Consider the following 26,629-nt stretch of genomic DNA (forward strand, 5'->3'; position numbering starts at 1 on the left):
CACTCCGGCCAATCACAATGGACTCCTGCCCTCTGAAGCGGCTCCAATGTCCCATACTGCAGTGGGTTCTTGTTGACATATTAATACCTATAGTCTCTGAGTATCACTGTGCTCACAAAATGATGGCAAAACTCACAGAAGAACCAAAGCTGTTGTCTCTAACAGTGAACCTAAAATGTCAGACTACATCAAGTTCAAATACTTTGACATGTCAACTGACCAATCACATAGCTCATTACTGGGGGTAATACAAACTGGAAGTCCGTTGCGAGTTGTGTATTCGAGCCAATAATTTGCTATAATTTGGTGACAAAAGATTAATTTAAGCAAAATTAGACAGTGACAAGGAGTGATGCATTATACACATAAATTAGAGGCTTGGAGCCACACATCTGCTTCCCTTTTGGCCGTCTTTTAATGAGATGACAGCTGGACGGCTCTCTGCTCAAACCATGCTGGCAGGAAAATATCATGATGGCATCACAGTGGAAGAGTGAGAAGAGGCTAAAGGCTGCAGAACACAACTGTTGAAATGATCTCATCTGAATTCTTGATAGATTTTATTCATTCTTTTGTGAATCAGAAAAGTGCTTTATACTTTATTTTGTCTTATACAAAGACAAGATCTAGAGAAAGAAATGATTCTATGTGACCACTTTTCAATGGTTGATCTGCTTCGTCACTCTGATTATTGCTGCTGAACTGAAGCCGTGTGGTTGCTGTTGCTTCTGCCTGTTTGTTGTTGTTGTTGTTGATGGCAGCAGGTTGTCATGGCAGTAGGAGTCACCTGTCTGTCTGTAAAGGTCCGTCACAGTTGTGCTGCAGCTCAGTGGGCTCACGGCAGCCTGCAGCCTGTCCACTGGGTGCTGCTGGGTGCTGCTGGGTGCTGCCTGTCCACTGGGTGCTGCTGGGTGCTGCTGGGTGCAGCCTGTCCACTGGGTACTGCTGGGTGCTGCTGGGTGCTGCCTGTCCACTGGGTACTGCCTGTCCACTGGGTGCTGCCTGTCCACTGGGTGCTGCCTGTCCACTGGGTGCTGCTGGGTGCTGCTGGGTGCTGCCTGTCCACTGGGTGCTGCTGGGTGCTGCCTGTCCACTGGGTGCTGCCGCGCTCCGCTGATGGATTCAGGTTTTTCCGGTCGGCTCCTCCTGGTTTAAAGAGCAGCAGGACTGAAAGTGCTTCAGTCTCATCAGCAGCAGCATGGCCTCCAACACCGCCAGCATGGGGAACCTCCCCAGTGGGGTTGGAATATGTACGACCATCCCTGACATCCTCTACCTGCCAGAACTGGTAAGAAACCACAGTTCTGTCTGGTGTCTGTCCTTTCTGCTGGCTTCATTTCTACACAACAGAAAATTCCCTTCATTCAGAGAGCTTTGATGTCAGAAGTTATTTGTTATTTGCAGAATAGAATTGGAAATACAACAAATGTAACTATGCCGTTGAGAGACTTTGTGTTTCCTGGCAAATTGCACACACAGAAATGTGACTTTGCTTTGTTTATGATTGAAATCTTGAAATGAAAACCTTTGCAGAGGTTTTCTTCTGGTTTGAGGTAATCAGAAAGACATAATCCAATCCAATGCAATCAAACTTTATTTACATAGCACATTTAACACAACAGCCAAGGTTGACCAAATGCTTCACAGTTAAAAGTAATAATAAAACAATACAACAAAAAAGGGCAACAATGAGTTAAAGAAATGGGGTAGTGAGTAAAATCACAGTAAACAGTGACTTAAAAACACAGTAAAAACAATTCCACAGCATCACAGTGCTGTTAATGACTGTTGAATGCCAGTGAGCACATGAGTCTTGAGTTGACGTCTGAAGGACTGTAGAGACTGTAGTTCTAATGTGGAGAAGCAACGGTTCCCGACGGGGGGCAGCCACAGGACACGCTCCAGATCTTAGTCTGCTCTTGGTACAACCAGTCCGACCTCAGTGATAAATAAGACGTGCCAACCTATCTAGTACTTTAAAAACCAATAATAAAGACTTAGAAACAATTCTAAAAGAGACAGGAATCCAGTGGAGTGGGTGACGTGCTCTGGTTTCTCAGTCCCTGTTCAGAGTCGGGCGGCAGTGTTTGGTAGGAGCTGGAGAGACGAGAGGCGACTGGTAGAGACCAAGGTAGAGGGAGTCCAGTCCTCCAGTCCTCCAGTCCTCCAGTCTCCAGTCCTCCAGTCTCCAGTCCTCCAGTCCTCCAGTCCTCCAGTCCTCCAGTCTCCAGTCCTCCAGTCCTCCAGTCCTCCAGTCCTCCAGTCTCCAGTCCTCCAGTCTCCAGTCCTCCAGTCCTCCAGTCCTCCAGTCATCCAGTCCTCCAGTCTCCAGTCCTCCAGTCCTCCAGTCCTCCAGTCCTCCAGTCCTCCAGTCCTCCAGTCCTCCAGTCCTCCAGTCCTCCAGTCCTCCAGTCTCCAGGTGATGAAAGCAGGAATGACTCAAAGTTCTCAATAAGGAGACACCTTTCTCCAGTGGAGTCCAACATATGGCTACTGGACCACAACCAGGAATCAAAGAGGTCAAACGTGGACCTCCTGAAGTGTAAACATGGCAGTGACCTCGTCACCGGTCATTTATCAATGAGAGAAGCCCAAACACTCACACTTGATGTCACGTTGGTCACAGTGTTTTTTGTACATTGCATTTAAAGTAAACATTATAACATCTGCCTTTCTATAAAAATCACATTTAATATTTTGAGTTGTGGTTATTCATAATTCCTGTTTTCACTGGCGTGGCGCTGTTGATTTCATCTCTGTGACCACTAAAAATTAAATGATTTGACATAAGTTTGAAATAACCTATGATTTGATTTATTTGGAAGGTTCTTGCTTTTATAAGTCAGTGGGAGTGGGGCATCCTTTGGCTTTAAGTCCTCAAGTCTTTGAAGGTTGAGAAAAACAAACCAGGGAACCATTTTACCAAAATAAGCAAAAGACTAAACTTAACAAATGTAACACGAAGGGACAGCGAAACAAGCAGAAGTCTGCATTCCAAAGTGACATTAATACAAAACAAAGAATAAGATTCATCCTCAACATATCTCAAGTCGTGGAACTCCAGGAATCATGAGGAACAGGAGCACATTCAGCTCAAGTCAGCAAAAGTGTGGACAGTCCACAGCCCAGACACAGTACGATGAATGTGTGTGCTCAGACTGGTTCAGACGTCCTCGTGACTGTATGTACAGTATGTACACATATCTGATGTATTTCCTCTGATCGCCATCAGACTGGTTCTCTGCAACAATCTGAGAAATATTCAGACAGTTATGGAATGATGAGGGCATGTTAACATGAAATGAAGCATAAACACTCACTCACTCACACACACACACACACACACACACACACAGTCAGCCAGCGTGGCAGCAGGTGCAGGAGGGTGGAGCTTCATGAATAATGCAGTCTTGTCAGTCATTAGAAGTGTTGGTGAACAAAAGCAGTGACGTGCAGCTCAGCGCTCTAAATACCGAGGAGCCCAACATGTAACACACACTGAACTGAACAATCCCACCTTTCAACAGGATGGTGAAGAACCAACCCTCAATGTAGACTGGGCGATATGAGCAAAAGAAACATCTTTTATTTCCCCCTGACAACAATAATCTGACCATTGATTGATTGATTTCTTTACAAAACAGTGAAATTCTTCTTGCTTATCAGGACATGGATGTAGATAGATAGATAGATAGATAGATAGATAGATAGATAGATAGATAGATAGATAGATAGATAGATAGATAGATAGATAGATAGATAGATAGATAGATAGATAGATAGATAGATAGATAGATAGATAGATAGATAGATAGATAGATAGATAGATAGATAGATAGATAACTTTATTCATCCCCGAAGGGAAATTGTTTTGTTGCAGCATTCTGGTACCTAGGAATGTTATAAAATACAATAGAATAGAATATAAAAGTAGGGAATAAAAATATACAAATATACAAATATACAAATATAAAAATATCTGGGTAGGACATAAAATATCTGGGTAGGACATAAAATATCTGGGTAGGACATACATTTAGTAAAACACAGAACTGAACATGGGCACTTAGAAATAAGCATGAGTAATTATAATGAGGCTCTGACGGAGGTAGACGACGAGTTAAAAAGTCTTATTGCCGTGGGGAGGAAGGACTTCCTGTAGCGTTCCTTCGAGCAGCGGGGTTGAATCAGTCTATTGCTGAAGCTGCTCTTCAGCTTGTCCAGTGTTTTGTGGACGGGGTACAGAAAGTTTAAGAACAGCAGCTCTTGTTTATGTTCTTAAAACATGTTCAATGAAGAGATTCACAGTTAGAGTCCAATGGAGAGACATTGAGAGACATATCTCTTCTGAGGTCAATTGTACAGAATGTGTGCAAGCAAATAAGTGACATATTACCCTTTCGCAATATTGTCATCAAAGTGCTCCATACATATTCTGCAAGGTAACAGTTTGCTGGCATTGTTGCAAATAATTTTATCAACTTTAACTTTAAAAAGTAAAATGGTGAAATGGTAAATGGACATCACTTATATAGTGCCTTTCAACTGTGTCAGCAGTTCCAAAGCGCTTTACATCGTTAATCACATTGACCCATTCACACACAGGTTCACACACCAATGGAGGCTGTGGCCATGCAAGGCACAACAAAACAATGTATGCTGGAAGTTCACTTTGTGTGTTGTGCTGAGTAACATTAGTAAAACACTGCTAGCTAGTGAGACAAAAACTGTCATTGTGGAACGCCTTGAAGAGGAAAGTTAACCACGAGGCGTACAAAGGGGAACGGAAACAGAACTATGCTCTCATCTGACCTGATATCACAAATGCCAAAACAGTATGTCTTTAGGTGTTTCAGGTCTTCATCAAAGCAATTGCTGTTGGTAAAGAGTACAATATCAGACCATGAGACACAGCCTGGCACCTTCAAAGTGGACTGTCCTTTCCAGACAGGCATGCAAGCACAAACAGGAAGAACATGTGTTAGTTAAGACAACTGCTGCAAGTGGGGTGACAGAAAGAGTTGTCCAAACAGGTTCTGCTCACCAGCAGGCTGAACCTTGGTATGGTTCTGTGGTCCACTTTGTGCTGTCTTGGTCTTCCCGGTGAGGTAGACACGTGGGTCGGGTTCCACCAATGAGTGGTTGGAAGGGAGGAGCTCTGCATTCCCGTCACAGCCTCTATTGGTTCCCAACCTGGGGTTTGTGGCCGTCAGGGTCACTGTCCTCCCCCCTGCTGTTTTATTACCTTCTCATTGTTCCTGAAGTTTCTCCTCTCAGGGGAGAAACTGCTGCATGAAGTTGAAACATGGACTCACAGGACCCAACATCCCCCCTTTGTTCCAAGGAGTGGGATGCTGTTCGCAGTCTTTGGAGCAAACCTGGGCCATATAGTCCATATGATCCCTGGAGTCCATGTGAACGACCGAATGTCCTGGGAAACATCATGTCCACAACAGTCCAACAGTTCATACAGTTCATGTGTGAGGCTAATGTCTGGGCAGACAGAGAGACCAGTCTGGGCTGACTTCTAACTTCCTTTCTAACTTCCTACAACCAGAACTCTCATTTCGTACAGTTTGCCAAACATGAATGAAAATGAAGTACCAGAGTTGAGAAAAGGAAAGGGACAGGGGGACAGGTGGTTAGAGAATTGTTATTAGGCTCCTCCCACACCTCCCGGAGGAGAGGGATTAGCTCGCAACATGTTCATGGACCAGTTTACAAAAGCAGAGGTACCGGATATGGGGAATCAAGTCTGACCAGTAAAATGTGGAGGTGGTGGACCTGGCGTGTGCAACGACATCGGCCATGGTTCACCAGTGAGCAAGCGTCCCAGAGCCACCAGCTGTCTGGGGGTCCCCCAGCTGTGTGTCAAGCCCCCCCCCTCGCCATGGCTGTGGGGGAGCTTGATGCAGTCTGTCCCCCTGATGGGACAGCTCCAAGTCTATACTCACCTGTGGTGAGCGGTCCACCTGACTGGACCACCTCAGGACTGTAGAGACCTGGAGGAGGCTGTCCACCTGACTGGACCACCTCAGGACTGTAGAGACCTGGAGGAGGCTGTCCACCTGACTGGACATTTTCCAGACTGTGGAGATGTGCTGGTCTCTGCTGAGAGGTGCACCAGGTTTTTCCCCAATGTGGTTTGGCTCATTGTGCTGAGAGCCATAACCTGACTCATCTTCTGATGAATCATCAGATGATGTGTCTGTTTTGACTTCTTTCGCAGAAGTTCGGATTAGTAACCCAATAGGTTCCGTATAAGGAGCCTGATTGTCCCTGGCCTGGATCTCCTGTCGCAGGCGGGAGTTCTCCAGCTTCAGCTGGGCATTCTTAATCCTCAGCTGCGAACTGTAAAGTTGCAGCTGGGAGAGCTGCTCTTGACCTTCTAGAGCTTGCAGCTGGGCCTTGCGCTGGTAGAGCAGTGCAATGTGGCCTAACACATCCGGAATGGTGAGCTCTACCTCACCAACCGGGTTCCTCACATAGCTTAACAGCTGCCTGATCTCTGCTTCACAGGTCTCTAAGCTGTAGCTGTTGAGGTTTCTTCTCTCCTGTGTGGCGAGGCATAGGAGACCAGGACCACAGTCTGCAGGGCTGGGTCATGTGGCTCCCGAGGAGTCTCTGCTCCGAGTATGCAGTGTCTCTGACTCCTCATGGTCGGACACCCGCTGTGTCCGGTTTGGGTTTGACGATGATGGGGCTTTTCCAACCTGGGGATTGTGGCCTTCTCGGGTTGCTGTCCTCCCCCCTGCTGTTTTATTACCTTCCCATTGTTCTTGCAGCCTGTCCTTTTGGGGGAGAACTGTGTGAAGGAGAGCATGGATTCCAGGCACAACAGAGGTGTTCTGGTCATGTCCCTCTGGTAGGAGGACTCAGGACAGACCTAGGACACCTGGAGGGACTATGTCCCTCTGGTAGGAGGACTCAGGACAGACCTAGGACACCTGGAGGGACTATGTCCCTCTGGTAGGAGGACTCAGGACAGACCTAGGACACCTGGAGGGACTATGTCTCTCTATGGCCTGGGAACACCTTGGGGTGCCACCAGAAGAGCTGGAGGAAGAGTCTGGGGGAGGGAAGTCTGGGGAACTCTGCTAGACTGCTGCCTCTGCAACCCGGCCTGGAAAAGTGGCAGATATTGGATGGATGGAAACTTTTAAGTAATTACTCAGTTATTTTAGGAGTTGTTGATGAGTAAATGACTGCTTAATTCCATTAATGATTTCAATTTTTCATAAATTACTTCCAGTGATTTATTATGTTCAGTAAGCTATTGCTTACAGTAATTATAATGACAATAACCAACCATAAATCCTAACACTGGGAACACACGTCTGGAAAACAGATTAAACAAGGTTGCATTGACTCATTCAAGAGAGTCGTCTGGGTCAGGGGGAGTGACGATCTAAAGGAGATTACAGATCAACTGATACGTGTCAGGAGCACATCAAACACTCTACACCATCGTATCAAACATCTTGCAGCTGAATCAGAGGACCTGTTGCCGTACAACAACATGGACTGGTTCAGCAAAGCCAAAGCACTGGAGCGCGACAGTGGTGACAACATTCCTGAGATTAAGCAAGATGGTTGAAAGGCTGGAATTGTTTACAAGGAAACTTGAGCAGTTCAACTCAGACATCAGCTGCAGTTGGCTTTTTGGTTGACACTAAAAACAGGCACAGAGATAAGTGACAGAGCTCATGGTAGATTTCATCAAGCAGCTACGGGCCAACAGCACGTCCAGGTTTGAGGACTATACTGTCCCAAAGGATGTCATTGCTTTTGTATGTGACCCGTTCACTGTCCAAGTGCAGATTTTCCTTCACTGGAGAAAAAAATCCATCCTCTCATTAGATGAGGCCTGATTTGAGCTGGAGCTGATTTCCAAACAATCTCCGAGGTCAGTGATGCACTCTGAAGTGTGCAGTCAGTGTTTTGGGGATCTCACCAGACCACAGAAAGTTGGTGAATTTCTAAGCAAAGAAATCTTCATTTGTCACGATTTACAGTCATGACATGTGAATTCTGACTCAAGAATCTGCCTGAGCATTACACCCAGCAGGGGGGCCCTGCAGACACTGCAGACCCATGCATGCACGCCCCCCCCCCCCCCCCCCCCCCCCCCTTTCTGCTTAAAGGGGACTAACAAACATGACTGACTGAGAAGTCAGTCACAGATTGGGTAAGTCTCTCAGGATTCGACGCCTTCAAACCCCCAACCTTCATCAAAAGCCTTGGGAAGAGATTCTCTTCCAGACTCCTGAACCAGTCTTCTGGTACTGTGAACACCAGGGAAGAGCTGCGTCCCAGCAACTCCGCTCACCCAGCGTTAGCATACAGCTAACACCAGAGACAGCTCACCCAGCGTTAGCATCCAGCTAACACCAGAGACAGCTCACCCAGCGTTTGCATACAGCTAACACCAGAGACAGCTCACCCAGCGTTAGCATACAGCTAACACTCACCCAGCGTTAGCATACAGCTAACACCAGAGGCCTGCAACCAGGGCCTTCACTCCTCAACTCCTCTGCTGACCCACCACGAGGGTCAGACCTTCCCCTGGTCCAGAGACCAGCACCCAGAGTCTGATCTCCCATCAACCAGGAAAACCAAGCAGTTCCTCCAGGACGGACCAGGGAAACGACGCCTCACAGAACTTCTTTGTGTTTTTCCTGAACAAGCAGTAAAACCATCACAGACCTGAGCGACCAGCTCCTCAGTCTGGACAAAAGGAACAACCAGGAGCTGTAAAGAAGGACTCCTGAAACATCAACTCCATCTTCTTCTCCTCAGCCTGCAGAACCAGCAACCACAGTTAGCAGGAGGTTGTCCCAGTTTCCCAGCCCAAGCCAATGTGAATCCAGGATCAAACAGATGCTGCATTGCTTTGACTTGATTTGATTTGATTTTTGTAACATTGTGAAACTCTGGGTCCTCCATGGAAATTCATGGAGGACACAGGAGACCACAAATTTGCTTGACTTTCTTTATTGACACATGGCATGCAGCACAGAAGAGAGAGAGAGTGACAATCACATGACATGACCCTAATGTTGATAGACTTCCTGCCAGGTAACTCACATTTGGAAAATAGAGCTTGTGTTGTTGCTTCTGTTGTTGTTTATCCTCAATGTTCACTTTTTTGTTTATTTATCCTCTCTTTGCATATTTCTATATCTATTTGTACATTCTGTAATTTATTTGCCATGCATTATTGCTGTTCTGCATGTAAAGCATACTGTAACTGTTTTGAAATGTACTATCCATGTAAAGTTATAAATTTGCCCACAGACACAATGATGTCTTTTTTTGGGGGGTTTGTTTGTTCTGACCGAACGTATGTCGGCTATTTGTTAGTTCAAGCAACAGAATTGTTTAACTCAGTACACAAATTGTCATTTTTGTGAAGAGGAGCAAACAACTTTGTGGAAGAGAAAGGTGATGGGCCTCCGCTGCAGATGGTTGGAGTCTGATCATCTCGGTCCCCATGAAGCCCACATGGAAAGAACCTATATAAACATATATGTTTTAATATAGGTTTTGATATAGGTTTGGCATATATGTGACATATATAAAATTGGCCGATTTCCTATATGTTATGTACATATATGTGTGCATACATGCTCCCATATACATGCAGCCCATATATGGTCAGATATGTGCAGCATATATTTGCATATATCCTCATATAGGTTCTTTCAATGTGGGGTTATTTGCTCAGTGACCCTAGCTGGGAATCGAACCAGGGTCTCCCGTGCACCAGTCCGTTGCCTTGCCACCTGAGCTATCGAGCCACTATGTATATATGTATATATATTCTGGTTCTGTCCATGTGGGACTTTCCATATATGCAGCATATATATTGTCATATATATTGTCAAATATGTGCATATATGCAGCATATATGTGCATATATGTGCACATATGCAGCATATATATTGTCATATATGTGCATATATGCAGCATTTATGTGCATATATGCAGCATATATATTGTCATATATGTGGATATATGCAGCATATATGTGCATATATGCAGCATATATTGTCATATATGTGCATATATGCAGCCCATATATTGTCATATATGTGCATATATGCAGCATATATATGGTCATATATGTGCATATATGCAGCATATATATTGTCATATATGTGCATATATGTGCATATAGGTTTCATATATGTGCATATATTCTCATATAGGTTCTTTCCATGTGGGAGGGAGAAGCTCCTCAGACACTGGCGGCCGGCGGATGGAGGAGCAGCAGACCATGTTGCTGCATGTGGAGCTCACTGAATAAAGAGATTGTCATTGAGAAACGTCTGTCATCTTCTCTGTGTCCAGACCTGCGGGTTACCAACTACTGCTCTACACGCTCTACAGCCACCAAATCAATGGAAACAACAGTCAACATTTGACCGAGAATTCTGAAAAATGGAGACTAGAAATAATGATCAATTAAAGGTATCGATAGGGTTTTTCTTTTGACTGTGATCAATTAATCAAACAAAACATTTTTATATCAGAATCATTTTTGTCAAATTGTCAGATTCTTTTTGTCAGATTTTGAATAGATGCCCAGATAAAACATTATAGAATGTGTGTCCCTTTGGTCGACGAGGCATTACGAACGCACATCTGTAGTAGCTCCTCTACACTTTGATAAATCAAATGAAAGGTTTTATGACAGGCATCCTCTCAGAAGTGTCTTTTGCTGCAGATCTTTGGTGGTCTGGTCTGGATCCTGGTCGCGTGCACATTGGTGGTCCCTCCGAACCCTCAGGGCTGGGTCATGTTCGTATCAGTCTTCTGCTTCATCATGACGTTTATCTGGCTGGTGGTGTTTGCCTGTGGAGGACATCACAACAAGGCTGGCTGGGCAGCAGCGGTAAGTCCACCACACATTCCATCAAAGGCTTTTATTCAAATGTTATTGTCTGCCTGCCAGATTGTACAAGAGAAACAAGCAGCCAGACCTGGAGAAACACATTTCTTTCTCCATTCATCCATTTTCTATACTATTTATCCTTTTCTGAGTCACAAGGCACTGGAGCCAATCCCAGCTCAGTGTGAGCAGGGGCAGGTCACCAGTCCATCACAGGGCAAACAACCAGACACTCACTCACATTCACCCCTATCAGAAATGTACATTTGCCAATTAACCTCACATGCATGGTTTCAGACTGTGGGTGAACCACTGTATCTGGAGGAGCTGTGTTGTGGAGTGCAATCACGGCCTGGTCCATGGAACGCGTTGCAGCTGGGGGGGGGGGGTCATCGGGTCCGCGTCTGGCTCCCAGGATCCACAAAGAGAAAAAGGAAAAGGAGAAAAAGGATAGTCCAAACGGTGTGTTCTGCTAACCAGCGGGCTGAAACATGGTTTGGATTCTTGGGGTCCACTGTGTGCTCTCTTGGTCTCCCGGTGCTCCCTGCTTGGAGACCAGGTTGAGGGGGGGGCAGTTGGTTGTGAGCTGGTTTGACCAAGTTGCATTTGGGACCCCTGCTGTGTCCGGGTCAGGTTCTACCAATGATGAGGCTTTTCCAACCTCTCAGGTTGCTGTCCTCCCCCCTGCTGTTCTATTGTCTCCCCATTGTTCTTGCAGCCTGTTCTCTTGGGGGGGACTGTGGGGGAGAACATGGATCCGGGTATATACCATGGGTGGGCAGTCCTGGTCCTGGAGGGCCGCAGTCCTGCAGCTTTTAGATGTTTCCTGCTCAAACACACCTGTTGTCATGATGAGGCTCTGCAGGAAGCTGGACAAGGAGCCACTCATTGCTGTGTTGATGTGAGGAGACATCTAAAACCTGCAGGGCTGCGGCCCTCCAGGACCAGGATTGACCACCTCTGGTATATTCCAATCAAAAGTTTGGACATACCTTCTTATTCAATGTAATATTTTTTCATGAGTATTTACGTTGTAGATTCTCATCAAAACTATGAATGAACACACAAAATTATGTAGTAACCAAAAAAGGTATGACATAACTCAAAATATGATCAAGCTATAGCTAAAGCTAAAGCTTGATCACAGCTTGACACAAGCAGGCTTGTGACCGCCATTTGAGGCGCTCGTCCTACAGTGGAACGTAACATAAGCTGTGTATTACTCTCTTAGTCGCACCGTGGATGCTTCCTCCTGATCCAGTAATGGGCCAGTCATTACCTGTTCTTCGGTTGGTTCCCTCTCAGACCCAGGGGTGATTTCCACCCCAACCAATGGTACAGACTGTAGTTTTGATACATGGTCCTTCCTGTGCTTCCTGATGCAGTTCAGCTGAGCGTCCAGGTCCTGGACAGGGTGGAAATGGTGCGCATATGCAACTGGCTCAAATGATTGAAATGAGTCAGACACCCGTTTCATTTGGATGAACAACTCAAAAACCCTTGAGTCCATTCAAGGAGTCGGCTTTCCCATCACTATTATCCTTTTCATCATACTGTCCTGACTGTGTTGAATTATGAATCAGGACTCAATCAATCTGGGTTTACACAGGGTATGCAATAAGTGGAGGGTGAACATCCTCAGAGTTTGTTAATAAAGTCAGAGACCGTTAAACCTCCTCCCTGAAAAGACCAGTTGCTTTGCACTCTCAGACTCTATTCATGCATTTTGGGATTTGATATTCAAATGGTTCACTTCCTTTTTGCCAGACAATGTTTAAATGTGACATATAAGCTGAAATATTTGAATAGTTTGTAAAAAATGGCAAAAAACCAAGATCATATAGAGGAGTACAGTCAGATCACAACAGAAAAGTACAAGCACATGCCAAGCCATTATATTTAAAGCTCAAAAGCACAAAAATAACTAACCAACATATAAAAATTTTAATGAGATTATTTTTAATGGATGGAATATCACACCTCGTCAGAGCAGAGTTGACTGTTCGTTCACACACCTGCTGCATATTTTGTCTGTAGTGTTTTAATGTAACTGACTGAAGTACATTATTCATTTCTTACAGACAGCCTTAATGTTGATGTAAAAGTTTCTGCATGGAAAATGTATGACAGACAACTTTACTTGCATTGTCTTTGATGACTACAAAACAAAATGAAACAAACTGTGAGCCACACTGTTCTGTAAAAGTCAATCATCACAAACCTTCTCAGCATGTGCCTTTAATTCATATTTCCTCTTAATAAAAAGACAACATACTTGTTGTTTTTGGTTAGCATTGACGTATTGTTGATGATTAAGTTCTATTAGGTGTTGTGGCGGCCGTTAGGAGCCAGGCCTCTCACCCAGCAGGACCATGGGAAAGGGGGCGTGGTTTAGCTCTCCCGCTCCTGGGCGGTTGCTGTACTGCTCGTTGTTGAGTTGAGGAGGTTGCAGGATAAAGACGAGTTTTTACCTTCAGCTCTGCCTCATCCTCCATCCTGCCACATTGGTGACCCCGCTATGGACATGTTCGAGGAAGTAGGAGACTGTGACGTTGATTCGTCCTCGTCTCCTCAGCCGGCGCCGGACGGAGGTTTTCACCGCGGCTCTGTGGCGTCCCGACTTCTGGCACAATGACCCGGCTTCATGGTTTGAGCATGTCGAGGCGCTCTTCCACTGCGAGGAATCACGGAGGATGAGCAGAGGTACTACTTGACCGTCGCAGCCTTGGATCAGCAGTCCACTCGGCGGGCCATGCAGTTGATGAGCGCTCCTCCTTGGCTCGGGAAATTCACTGTGCTCAAACAACTCCTGCTCCGGAGGTTCTGCCTTTCTGCCACCCAGAGGGCAGATAAACTCCTCTCCTGCCTGGGTTAGGGGACGGCTCGGCCGTGGACTTGATGGATGACATGCTGTCGCTGTTGGGCGAGGACGAGGGGGGATTCCTTTTCCCCTCGAGCCCCTGGATTCTTTATTTTTTGGCAGTAGGTCAGCGACTCTATGTTTCCACGGACGCCAGTTGAAGTGGGACTTTGTGATCGCCTCCATTACTGTTCCCAGTATCGCTGCTGATTTTCTTTTTGCTCATGATTTGCTGGTTGATGTCGAGAACCGCCGGTTGATCGATGCAGTGTCATTTGCTACCTTTCCGTGTGAGACCGGGGGACCTGGGCCGTTAGCCCGCGTTCATTTTGTAGCATCAGAGAATGTGTTTCAGCGTTTGTTGGGGGAGTATCCGTCTCTGACCAAAAGGGTCTAGCTAAAGAGGAGTTTGCCAATATGGAGCGTTTGGGTATCGTGAGGCGTTCTAACAGCCCGTGGGCCTCGCCGCTTCACATGGTGCCGAAGGCAGACGGGTCATGGCGGCCATGTGGAGATTTTTACCGCCATAACAATATCACTGTGTACGATCGCTATCCCGTTCCGCATATTCAAGACTTTTCTGTGCGTTTAGCACGTCTGTGTTTTCTAAAGTGGACCTGGTGCGTGGTTATCACCAGGTTCCTGTGTGCAGATGATGTGCCTAAAGCCCCGTCTCCACCGCACAAAAAGTTCCAGCCTAGACCGGTTTAAACCGCTCCGGTTCGCGTGTCACCACAGGAATGCAGTCTGAACCGCTCCAGACCGCTCCAAAGGCGGCTGCTTTCCCGCTACCCTTCCGTTGGGGTACCAGGACCATGGAACGGGTCTGAGTTTGAGCTGCTGTCTGCTGATTGGTCAGTGATTTACTACACGCCCTCAATATGTTAATGTGCTGGCTGCATCCTCTGCTGTCAGTGTGGTCAGCTGTGCTCTGGTTGTTTTTATTTTCATTTTATTTTCTTTGCTGCTCAACTTTAGTGTTTGTTGTGAAACAGCGACTTGAGGCAGGGGGAGACCGGGGCTCGGGATTTTGCATCACGTTGGAGCTTCCTGTTAGCAGCATAGCGCTCGCCGTGGCGTGGATGTGCGTCCGGGACACGGGAGTCTGGAGCTTTTGTCTCCGGCGCTGACCGCGCTCCGGCAGCTCCGCTTCCCAGAGGCAGTCAGCGTTCTGTTCAGCTGCGGTCAGTGGCGCTTTATCGCGGGGACGGACCGCGGCAGCGAGGAAGAGGAGCTCGGAGCTCGGCGCCTCCGTGTTCCGGCGCTGAGCTGCCGGACCGCGATCAGCGCCGGAGTGGAGAACCTCCTGCGTTTGAGCAGAAAGCTCAGACTCCCGTGTCTGTGCCTCAGCCAACTGGAGGGAACGCTCCGGCCACTTGCCCCGCCCCCAAGCGCTCGGAGGCGGGGCACGTCGCCTCAAGTCGCGGGCAAGTGGCCGAGCGACTCGCTCTCTCACAACAAACACGGAAGTTGCGCTGCAGCTCTCCGCTGCAAAAAATGACTGCTGCAAAAAGTAACTTCTTTTTTTTCCGCTGCAAAAAATAACAGTGCAAAGTGGAGAATTTAAACAACAACAGAGGATTCATAAGATCTACATCTGACGACGTTCTTTTCTGTTATAATGTCACATTTCTGCGGAGCTTATAAGCCCCGCCCACTTTTAACGCTCCTCTCTGCAGTGGGGACGCCACCCAAAATTTCGGTCGGGGTCTCTATTCCGTACCGCTCCGTACCGCTCCGCTCCGTCCCGGCGCTTGTGTGCAGTGGAACCGGGGCTTAAGACTGCAGTGATCACCCCTTCGGGCTTTTTGAGTTCCTGCGCATTCCTTTTGGCCTTAAAGGGGCAGCACAGACTTTTCAGAGGTTGATGGACTCGGTGCTGCGTGACCTCACTTTCATGTTTGTTTACCTGGACGACATCTTGGTGGCTAGTTCTTCAGCTGAGGAGCATTTGTTGCATCTGAAGCAAGTTTTTCAGCACCTTGAGGAACACGGCCTTATTGTCAATCCTGCCAAGTGCCAGTTTGGTCTGCCTGTGATTGACTGTTTGGGTCATGGTATTCCAGCTCAGGGTGCCATTCCGTTGCCTTCTAAGGTGCAGGCGGTGACAGATTTCCCTCGTCCGGCCTCGGTTAAGGCCCTGCAGGAGTTTTTGGGCATGATTGAGTTCTACAACCGTTTTTTTCCGCGTGCTGCCCACCTTGTGCAGCCACTTTATGGGGCTTTGTGTTTGAAGAAAGGCTCCGATCCAGTTGACTGGACACCGGATCGTGTCCAGGCCTTTGAGAATACCAAGACTGCTCTTGCTGATGCAGCTCTTTTTGCCCATCCAGCACCTTCAGCATCCATCTCTTTAACGACTGACGTGTCTGATGTAGCGGGGGGGCTGTGGTGGAACAGCAGGTGATGGAGTTTGGCAGCCTCTTGCATTTTTCAGCCGCAAGTTACGAGATAGCGAGTGCAAGTATAGCGTTTTTGACCGTGAGTTGTTGGCGTTATATCTTGCAACTCGTCATTTCCGTTTCCTTTTGGAGGGTCGTTCATTCACAGCTTATGTGGATCACAAACCGTTGACCTTTGCGATGTCTAAGGTGACGGAGCCGTGGTCTGCTCGCCAGCAGCGCCATTTGTTATCCATCTCCGAGTTTACGACCAATATTCGGCATGTGGCTGGTAAGGCGGATTGTGTCGCTGATTGTCCGTCTCGTGTGCTTATGTGTCCCGTGCATCTGGGGGAGGATTTCTCTGTTATGGCTTCCGACCAATCCGATGACTCAGACATTTTGGCCCTCCAGTCTGCGAGTACGGGCCTCAGGCTGGAGAATGCGGTTTTGGAGGAAGAAGGTCTGTCTCTCCTCTGCGATGTCTCCACAGGTCGGCCTCGCCCCGTCGTTCCAGTTTGTTGGCGCCGGCGCGTTTTCGATTATAGTCATTCCCTTTCTCATCCAGGGGTGCGGGCATCGGTGAAATGTTTCGGGGCTTAGTTTGTGTGGCCGGGCCTTCATCGCGATGTTAAAGAGTGGGCAGCTGCGTGTGTAGCATGTCAGCGTGCTAAGGTCCACCAGCACACTAAGGCACCACTGGAACCGTTTCCCATTCCGGCCGGACGTTTTGACCATGTGCATGTGGATTTGGTGGGTCCTCTGCCTCCTTCGCAGGGTTTTACCCTCCTGCTTACGATGATGGATCGAACCACCAGGTTCCTCTGTCCTCCACCACTTCTGCAGATGTGGCAGATGTTCCTTTCTGCTTGGGTCTCGCATTTCGGTACCGGTGGATCGTTTGCCTTGGGTGATGCTGGGGTTGTGTTCGGCTCCTAAGGAGGACCTAAATGCGTCGCCTGCCGAGCTCGTGCTTTGTCAGCCGCTCCGTGTTCCTGGGGAAGTTTTACCTGAAAGTTCTGCTCCTCGACCCCGGTCTGAAGCCGGTCCACTGTCCTCTGGTGGTTTTTCCACTCCGGGCCCCATTCACCACTGTTTTCCACCGTCGTTTGTTCTGGCGGAGCTCAAGTCGGCCCGTTTTGTTTTTGTGCGGCATGATGCTCACCGCTCGCCCTTACAACCCCCGTATGATGGCCCCTTCATAAGGGGGCCATCGTTCCAACACAAGGTTTCCGTGCTGGATGAGGGTGGGCAGGGAGCACATTTGGTTAGACAGACTTAAGCCTGCTCATATGAAGGCTGATGAGGCCATGGTTCCGGCCCAGGTTCCCCGTCGTGGTCGTCCTCCAAGACCCCCAGTGGTTTCTCCTCGTGCTGGGCGTTCTGGCTCACAGCCTGTGGATGACTGTTTTTCTCCTCCTCATGGACGCCCTGCTCGCCAAGCCTCGCCTGCTGGGTGTTCGGGGGGAGTCTGTGGTGGCCACTAGGACCCAGGCCTCTCACCCAGCAGGACTGTGGGAAGGGGGCGTGGTTTAGCTCTCCTGCTCCTGGGCTGTTGCTGTACTGTTCGTTGTTGAGTTTTGGCAGTTGCAGAATAAAGACGAGTTTTCACCCTCAGCTCCAGCTCATCCTCATCCTGCCACAGTATTATCTATTCACTCCAGGAAGAATTGACGGTTACAGTGCATCCAGAAAGTATTCACAGTGCTTTTTCCATAATTTGTTATGTTACAGCCTTATTCCATTATGGATTGAATTAATTTTTTCCCTCAAAAATCCACACACAACACCCCATAATGACAACATGAAAAATGGTTTAGTTAAAAATAAAAAACTAAGAAATCACATGTACATATGTAAGTATTCACAGCCTTTGTCATGAAGCTCAAAATTTAACTTGTATCCTTTGTCCGTTGATCATCCTTGAGTTTGTTTCTGTCGTTGACTGTAGTCCACCCATGGTAAATTCTGTTGACTGGACATGATGTAGAAAGGCATACACCTGTCGATGTCAGGTCCCACACGTGACAGTGCATGTCAGAGCACAAGCCAAGCATGAAAACAAAGCCTGTAGACCTCCAAGACAGGATTTTCTCAAGGCACACATCTGGGGAAGGTTACAGAAAGATTTCTGCTGCTTTGAAAGTCGCAATGAACCCAGTGGCCTCCATCATCTGTAAGAGGAAGAAGTTGGGAACCACAGTCAGGCCTCAGTCAGGGAGGTGACCAAGAAGCTTATGGTCACTTTGTCAGAGCTCTAGAGTCCCTCTGTGGAGAGAAGAGAACCTTCCAGGAGGACAATCATCTGTGTAGCAATCCTCCAGTCAGGTCTGTACAGTGGAGTGTCCAGGTGGCAGCCACTCCCACGTAAAGGCACACGGCAGCTGCATAAACACACCTGACGGACTCTCGTACCATGAGAAACACAATTCTCCGGTCTAATGAGGCAAAGATTGAACTCTTTGGAGTGACGGCCAGGCATCACGTTAGGAGGAAAGCAGGCACCACTCATCAACAGGCCCATACCATCCCTACAGTGAAGTATGGCGGTGGCAGCATCGTGCTCTGGGGATGTTTTTCATCGACAAGAACTGGGAGACTAATCAGTCGCCTGTAATTGCTGGCAAAGGTGCATCAACAAAGTATTGAGTAAAACTAGATTACTATATACTTTATTATAAATATTATTAAAACTATTTATATTGTGCAAAGTGCGCCTCTGCCAGAACAGTGTGCTGGAGCAGAGTCAAACATGGATGGGAGGAAATGGGTCCCACACGACAGCATCTTGCCCAGCACACCATGGAACGTTTGGTCGAAGGAAGTGTTCTGACCATCTTCTGAAATGAGTTTATATAATCAGTTGAGTTGTGGTACTTATTTCATTACATTCTTGGCCCTTTATCTGTACTCTCACCAAAGTCAATGACGCTTAATGATGAACGTTCTCAACAGTTATAGCAGGTTGTTGGGTCATGCTCCCGTCGTCAGTCTGCTCTTGGGTCTGTCACTTTCATACCACAATGTGAACTGGTATTTTATTTTTTTATTTGTATTTATTGATGTCTTTACATTGTTGTCATGAGATACAGCCCAATTATTTCATGATGATTTCACACGTGAAACATTTCTGCAACAAAGTAAAGGTTCATGAAGTTAAATCACCTGATTGTCACCAAAAGGTGCAGTGTGTACAATTTATTCTTGTCACTTATTAGATCCAGTGTTTTCAGTAATGACCAGGAGCTCCAGCCGTGTCTGTCACATTGACAAAAGAAGCACAATGTCTCGTATGTTTATTACCCGTTATGACAGAACATTCACTTCATTCATGTTCTTCTCTCTCTCTCTCTCCCTCTCTCCCTCTCTCCCTCTCTCCCTCTCCCTCTCCCTCTCCTTGGGAGTCAGGACTTTGTCTATCATGGCCTTGCTGCCTTCTTCTACCTCAGCGCTTCAGTTGCATTGGCCAAAGTGACCCTAGAGATGAGCGAAGGCACCAACTTTCAGAACTACCAGCTGGACATCTCTGCAGTGGTGAGTCAGGCTCTTTCATTTTGAAAATGGACCAGTGGAAAACATGACCTGCAGACCTGACAATGTCTTTCTTTCCTCTTGATGGATTCTTCACGACATAGTAATGGCCAATAATGTGAAAAACATAAATATAAAAAAGCCAATAACCAAATAACTTGCTTATATAACAAAGTAGTACAGGAATAAGTAATGAAGAAAAAAAGACCACAACCAGAACCGAGAGAGAGATCGGTTTGTATGTTTTCTTGGCAACTGGAGACATTCAGTCTTATTTGTATAATACTACATCTCTGTAGCTGTTGTTTGATGAAAGATTGTTTTAATGTTACTTATAATTACAATAAAGTAATAAAAACAATTTTAAGTACATAGCTTTTTAATATATAACACACTGAATCTCAATTCTGAGGCTGTTCTGTAAATAGTTTTCAAATAAACAATAAATAAAGCAACTTCTGATCGATCCATATCAATTTCAGACTTAAAATAATGTAGTTATTTAAGCCCCACCCAGTTTAACTTGAACCACGCCCACTTCATGTTTAGACCCCGCCCACCCCGAGTGCAGCTACGGATACAGATAATTTAGATGGTTGACCAGATGGAGAAACAGATACAGATAGTGGTGTACTTGCTCGTCCCTACTAGTTTCCTCCTCCACCAGTTCCATCACTGCCATAGAAGACCTGTTGGCTCTAAATCCACACTGTTGTTCACTTAGCAAGTGATGCTTGTCAATGAAACTATCTAACCTGATTACATTAATTTTTCAAAAATTTGAGAGAATTGTGTAAGTTAAGAGATTGGCCTACAGTTAGTGAATCCATGATTGTCTTCACTTTTAAAGATGGGTACAACTTTTGCTGTTTGCTGGTTACATATGTCGGTCAAGAACGAAGAATGAGCAGGTCCACCACTATCTGTACCTGGATCTGTTCAACCACCTAAATAGTGTGTATCTGATACTTGGAGTGGGCGGGGCCTGAACCGGAAGTGGGCGTAGTTCAATTCGAAGTGTGTGTGGCTTAAATCAGTACATTATTTTAAGTCTGAAATTGATATGATGGATCAGAAGTTGCTTTATTTATTGTTTATTTGTAAACTATTTGCAGAACAACTTCAGGATTGAGATTCAATGTTTTATATATAGAACACAGTATACTATATACAGTATATAAAGCTTAATTTGTGACATTCATAATATATTTATTTTTATGAACAGCCACATGCAATAAACATATTAATATAGGCTACTCTGTGTGTTCAGCTCTATGTGTGTATGTGTGTCAGTGGTCTGAAAGACTGTTTATTATTTAATGATGTGTGAACCTGGTGATTCATGTAAACATCCAGTGGTGACAAACAGGAAATAATATGTCAGCCTTGTTCACGGTATTCTTCTCAAAAGCACCACGTTCAGTACGTTTTCAACTGACTTTACACCTCCAGCCACTCAGAACAAGCACGTACGTTAGGAAACACTTTAATATCATACAAACTGAAATAGAGGTGAACTGAAGCAAACCTGAGGAGGACTGAAGACAACAACAGTCACTCTCTGTGTCTGAGCTGCTGCAGTGACGTGTCAGAGGGGCGGGGTCTGTGTGTGACTGGCCAATCAGAGAGGGGCGGGGTCTGTGTGTGACTGGCCAATCAGAGAGGGGCGGGGTCTGTGTGTGACTGGCCAATCCGAGAGGGGCGGGGTCTGTGTGTGACTGGCCAATCAGAGAGGGGCGGGGTCTGTGTGTGACTGGCCAATCAGAGAGGGGCGGGGTCTGTGTGTGACTGGCCAATCCGAGAGGGGCGGGGTCTGTGTGTGACTGGCCAATCAGAGAGGAGCGGGGTCTGTGTGTGACTGGCCAATCAGAGAGGGGCGGGGTCTGTGTGTGACTGGCCAATCAGAGAGCTGAAGACAGTCAGTGACCAAATGAGGATTTTCCTCCAGCATGAGCACAGATATTGACGAGTTTAACTGGTATCACGCTTGTACTCGTACAAAATGCATTATCTGTTTTGGACACGGCTCATCCCCAGGAACAACAACTTCTTTGATCAGGGACATATCTATGTCAAAGCAATCTTTTGACTTTTTTTAAAGAATTGACCTTTTCTGTGATTTCACTTTCATGTACAAGTGAGAGGAAAAGCGATTCTAAATTGTTTTGGATGGTTTGTTCGTTAAATTCTACAGTGTTTCCTCCTTGTACAATGTCATTGACTAAATCGGTCCCCACATTCACAAAGTTAGTAAGTACATCAGTTTACCGTAAATTACTTTCCACGTAGCTTGGATACTATTTTTGTGTTGTTCTAATAGGTTACCAAAATACAGTATGTTGTTTTGCGAACATGGACTACATTAGAAAAAAGAATAATAGGCAAGTCAAATATACAACTAATTAAACACTGTTTTTTAAAACACCTACAGTCTCTGTGGCCCGAGGTCCTGCAGGAGGTCCTGGTCATCTAATGGGGGTCATCGTGACAGACTTGGTCTCACCACAGGTCCTGGTCCTGACACTAGGAACCCTTAACAGGTTGGAACCAGAGGACCTCAGGGACCCAGACCCAGCAGGTCCTGGTCCTGACACTAGGAACCCTTAACATGCTGGAACCAGAGGACCTCAGGGACCCAGACCCAGCAGGTCCTGGTCCTGACACTAGAAACCCTTAACATGCTGGAACCAGAGGACCTCAGAGACCCAGACCCAGCGGGTCCTGGTCCTGACACTAGAAACCCTTAACATGCTGGAACCAGAGGACCTCAGGGACCCAGACCCAGCAGGTCCTGGTCCTGACACTAGAAACCCTTAACATGCTGGAACCAGAGGACCTCAGGGACCCAGACCCAGCAGGTCCTGGTCCTGACACTAGAAACCCTTAACATGCTGGAACCAGAGGACCTCAGAGACCCAGACCCAGCAGGTCCTGGTCCTGACACTAGGAACCGTAAGAGGGGACCTCAGGGGCCACGGGGGCTCATATCATAAAAGCAGGTCAGAAAGATAAGAAGGCCCAAGACCATTAAGACATTTAAAAACTAGTAATAAAACGTTAAAACCAATCCCGAAAGACACAGGGAGTCATGCAGTGATTCTAAAACAGGTGTAATGTCCCGTCTTCTGGTCTTCGTCACTCGTGCTGCAGAATCCTGCAGCAGCTGAAGGCTGCTGGGAGTTTTCTGGGGAAGAGCAGAAAGCAAGGCATTACAATTGTCTAAGTCAGTGTTTCTCAACCTCTGGTGTTTCCTCCAGATCTCGTCAGCTGAGCCGTGGGAAATTCTCCAATTTCACATTTTTTTCTAAAAAACCTTTGCTCTCTCAGCGACAGTGTGTTGCAGAGTAATCATGTATAAATACTCTTCACCACTAGAGGGCAGCACAGAACTTTGCCGGTGAAATGTAAAGTGACAGACGTCAGTGTGGTTCATCTCCACCTCCTGCTACCATCTTGTATCAAAGTACTGTGTCAGTGACAGTGATGGAGAAGTTTTTGAAAAGGAAGAATGTGAACCAGGATCTTGTGGATATCAATCCTGGCAATTTACTCTTTTTTTAGAGGATCTTTTTCTTTTTACTGGATTGTTATATTTTTTGTTTTTCTTTTTACATATTCTATTTTTTTGTGCTCTTTTTTTGCTCTTGTTTAGATATTTACATATGTTTACATATTTTAATTCCTCAGTTTTATAAGTTCTGCACCTTTTTTACCTTGAGCTGTTGTAAGTTTGTGTTTCTCCCTGGGGAGGAATAAAGCTCTCAACTGTACTCTACTCTACTCTACTCTACTCTACTCTACTCTACTCTACTCTACTCGACTCGACTCGACTCTACTCTACTCTACGCTACTCTACTCTACTCTACTCTACTCTATTCTACTCTACTGTACTCTACTCTACTCTACTGTACTCTACTGTACTCTACTCTATTCTACTGTACTCTACTCTACTCTACTCTACTCTACTCTACTGTACTCTACTCTATTCTACTGTACTCTACTCTACTCTACTGTACTCTACTGTACTCTACTCTATTCTACTGTACTCTACTCTACTCTACTCTACTCTACTCTACTCTACTCTACTGTACTCTACTCTATTCTACTGTACTCTACTCTACTCTACTCTACTCTACTCTACTCTACTCTACTCTACTCTACTCTACTCTACTGTACTCTACTGTACTCTACTCTATTCTACTGTACTCTACTCTACTCTACTCTACTCTACTCTGCTCAGCTCTTCATCCATCAGGTCCAGGTTTCACACTGAGGGAGTAAAAATAAAAAACGAAATTGGGAAATACTTTTATTCTGTATTTATTTGATTCCTGTTGATAAAACTTTGATGAGAAAGACTTTATATTGTTAATAGAGGCTACAGAGTTTCACATTTTAACATTTTCAGGTGGTGGTGTGCCTCCACAGTTTTCCAAAGAAAAAAAGTGTGCCTTGGCTCAAAAAGGTTGAAAAACACTGGTCTAAGCCACTGGAGATAAGAGCATCAGCACCTCCTGCTGGCCAGAGAGAGAAATGGGCGGACCCTGGCTATAGTCTTCAGGTGGTAAAATCCTATTTTTGTTATGTTCTTAATATGAGGAATAAAATCCAGCTCAGAGTCAAAAAAACAAAAAACGCCCAGGTTTTTAACTCACTGCCAGGTTGTCCAGTCCTGCAGTGACGGTAAAAGCGTCTCTCTCTGTCCTGCAGGACCCAGAACTAAAACCTCAGTTGTGTCCTTGTTGAGCTGGAGGACGTTCTCTGTCATCATGACTTTAAATCTAAAATACAGTTCAAAAAGACGTCTAATGGCCCTGTGTCCTCAGAGGACACGGCAATGTACAGCTGTGTATCATCAGCATAGCTGTGAAAGCTGATGCCTTGTCTCCTGATGCCATGTCTCCTGATGACATGTCTCCTGATGACATGTCTCCTGGTGACATGTCTCCCGATGCCATGTCTCCCGATGACATGTCTCCCGATGCCATGTCTCCTGATGACATGTCTCCTGATGCCATGTCTCCTGATGACATGTCTCCAGGTCACATGTCTCCCGATGCCATGTCTCTGGATGCCATGTCTCCTGATGCCATGTGTCCTGATGACATGTCTCCTGATGTCATGTGTCCTGATGACATGTCTCCTGATGTCATGTCTCTGGATGCCACGTCTCCTGATGACATGTCTCCTGATGTCATGTCTCCTGATGACATGTCTCCTGATGCCATGTCTCCAGATCACATGTCTCCTGATGCCATGTCTCCTGATGACATGTCTCCTGATGTCATGTCTCCTGATGACATGTCTCCTGATGCCATGTCTCTGGATGCCATGTCTCCTGATGCCATGTCTCCTGATGCCATGTCTCCTGATGACATGTCTCCTGATGACATGTCTCCAGATCACATGTCTCCCGATGCCATATCTCCTGATGCCATGTCTCCTGATGCCATGTCTCCTGATGACATGTCTCCTGATGCCATGTCTCCTGATGACATGTCTCCTGATGACGTCCCCAAGCAGCAACGTATAGAGATTAATCAGTGTTGGACCTAAAACTGAACCTTGGGGAACGCCACACTTGATTCTATGGTTCTTGAGGAGCAAGTATCCATACTCACATAAAATTGACGATCTGAGAGACTGGAGGTGAACCAGTTAAGAACCGTGCCAGATTAATTTGATTAAAACCAGTTTTTCTAAAACTACTTAAAAAAGGCAATTTGGATACTGGTCAGTTGTTATCACACATCTAAATCTGTCTAAATGACTTCTCTTCAGAAGGGGCTTCACCACCGCCGTTTTAAAGTTAACACCCGTCTGAAGAGAGTCATTCATGATATTAAGAAGCTCAAACTCAATGAACCCACAGATTGTTTTAAAAAAAAAAAAAACAGTGTGGGGATCAGGTCTACAGGGCAGGTTGTGGGTTAACTTGGTAGAAAACTTGACCAATTGTCTTGGTGAAAAGCAAAACTTCAGAAGTCTTCAAAGTGACTTGTTGAGATAAAGACCAGTTTTTATAGCATCACTCTTACTTCTGAAGTTTCTCTCAAACTCAATAAAGCCTCTGTAAAAATCTTGGAGGGCTTATTAAAATCTAGATCAATTAAAAGGTCAGTTGTGGAAAAGAGACATCTGGGATTGTTTTTATTATCTGAAATAAGTTTTGAAAAACGAGATTTTCTTGATTGACTTTATTGGTTGTGGAATTTGAGTTGACAGAAGACGATGTAAATCAGCTGTTCTGCTACACGACATCATGTACAAACACTGAGAACAAATAAAGTGATATTCAGTGAGAATCAGCACCAATCACTGCTTCAGTCTTTTCTGACTGTTCATGGAAACATGACACCTTCTTCTTCTTCCACTGTTTCACTGATGACTGACACATCTGTCTGTCTGTCTGTCCGTCCGTCCATCCATCCATCCATCCATCCATCCATCCATCCATCCACCCACGCACCCACACACGTCCGTCCGTCCGTCCGTCCATCCATCCATCCATCCATCCATCCATCCATCCATCCATCCACCCACGCACCCACAACCCACACACGTCCGTCCGTCCGTCCGTCCATCCATCCATCCATCCATCCACCCACGCACCCACACCCACACACGTCCGTCCGTCCGTCCATCCATCCATCCATCCATCCATCCATCCGTCCGTCCGTCCATCCATCCATCCATCCATCCATCCATCCATCCATCCGTCCGTCCATCCATCCATCCATCCATCCATCCATCCATCCATCCATCCATCCATCCACCCATCCATCCACCCACACACACACACACACACGTCCATCCATCCATCATCCATCCATGTTTACTCTGAACAAGTTCAGCAGCAATATGTGTTGTTTTTCTTTGTGTCTTCAGGTTTTCTCTTACGTTGCCACTCTGCTCTACTTCATTCACACCATCCTGTCTGCCGTCCGCTGGAAGTCCTTCTGA

At 46.2% G+C, this 26,629-nt stretch overlaps 1 protein-coding gene across 1 annotated transcript; it reads left to right on the plus strand.

The window, feature by feature from the left end:
• Window positions 1-1,198: 1,198 nt before the first annotated feature.
• LOC308146666 (myelin and lymphocyte protein-like) lies at window positions 1,199-26,629 on the plus strand (the record flags this gene model as incomplete). The annotated part of the gene is made up of 4 exons (XM_080518569.1): window positions 1,199-1,288; window positions 10,730-10,897; window positions 19,544-19,669; window positions 26,555-26,629. The coding sequence occupies 4 exons, from the start codon at window positions 1,199-1,201 to the stop codon at window positions 26,627-26,629; spliced, it is 459 nt and encodes a 152-aa protein (XP_080374695.1).

The sequence above is a fragment of the Blennius ocellaris genome, assembly GCF_963422515.1.
Source record: "Blennius ocellaris genome assembly, chromosome: 3".
Taxonomy (NCBI): domain Eukaryota; kingdom Metazoa; phylum Chordata; class Actinopteri; order Blenniiformes; family Blenniidae; genus Blennius; species Blennius ocellaris.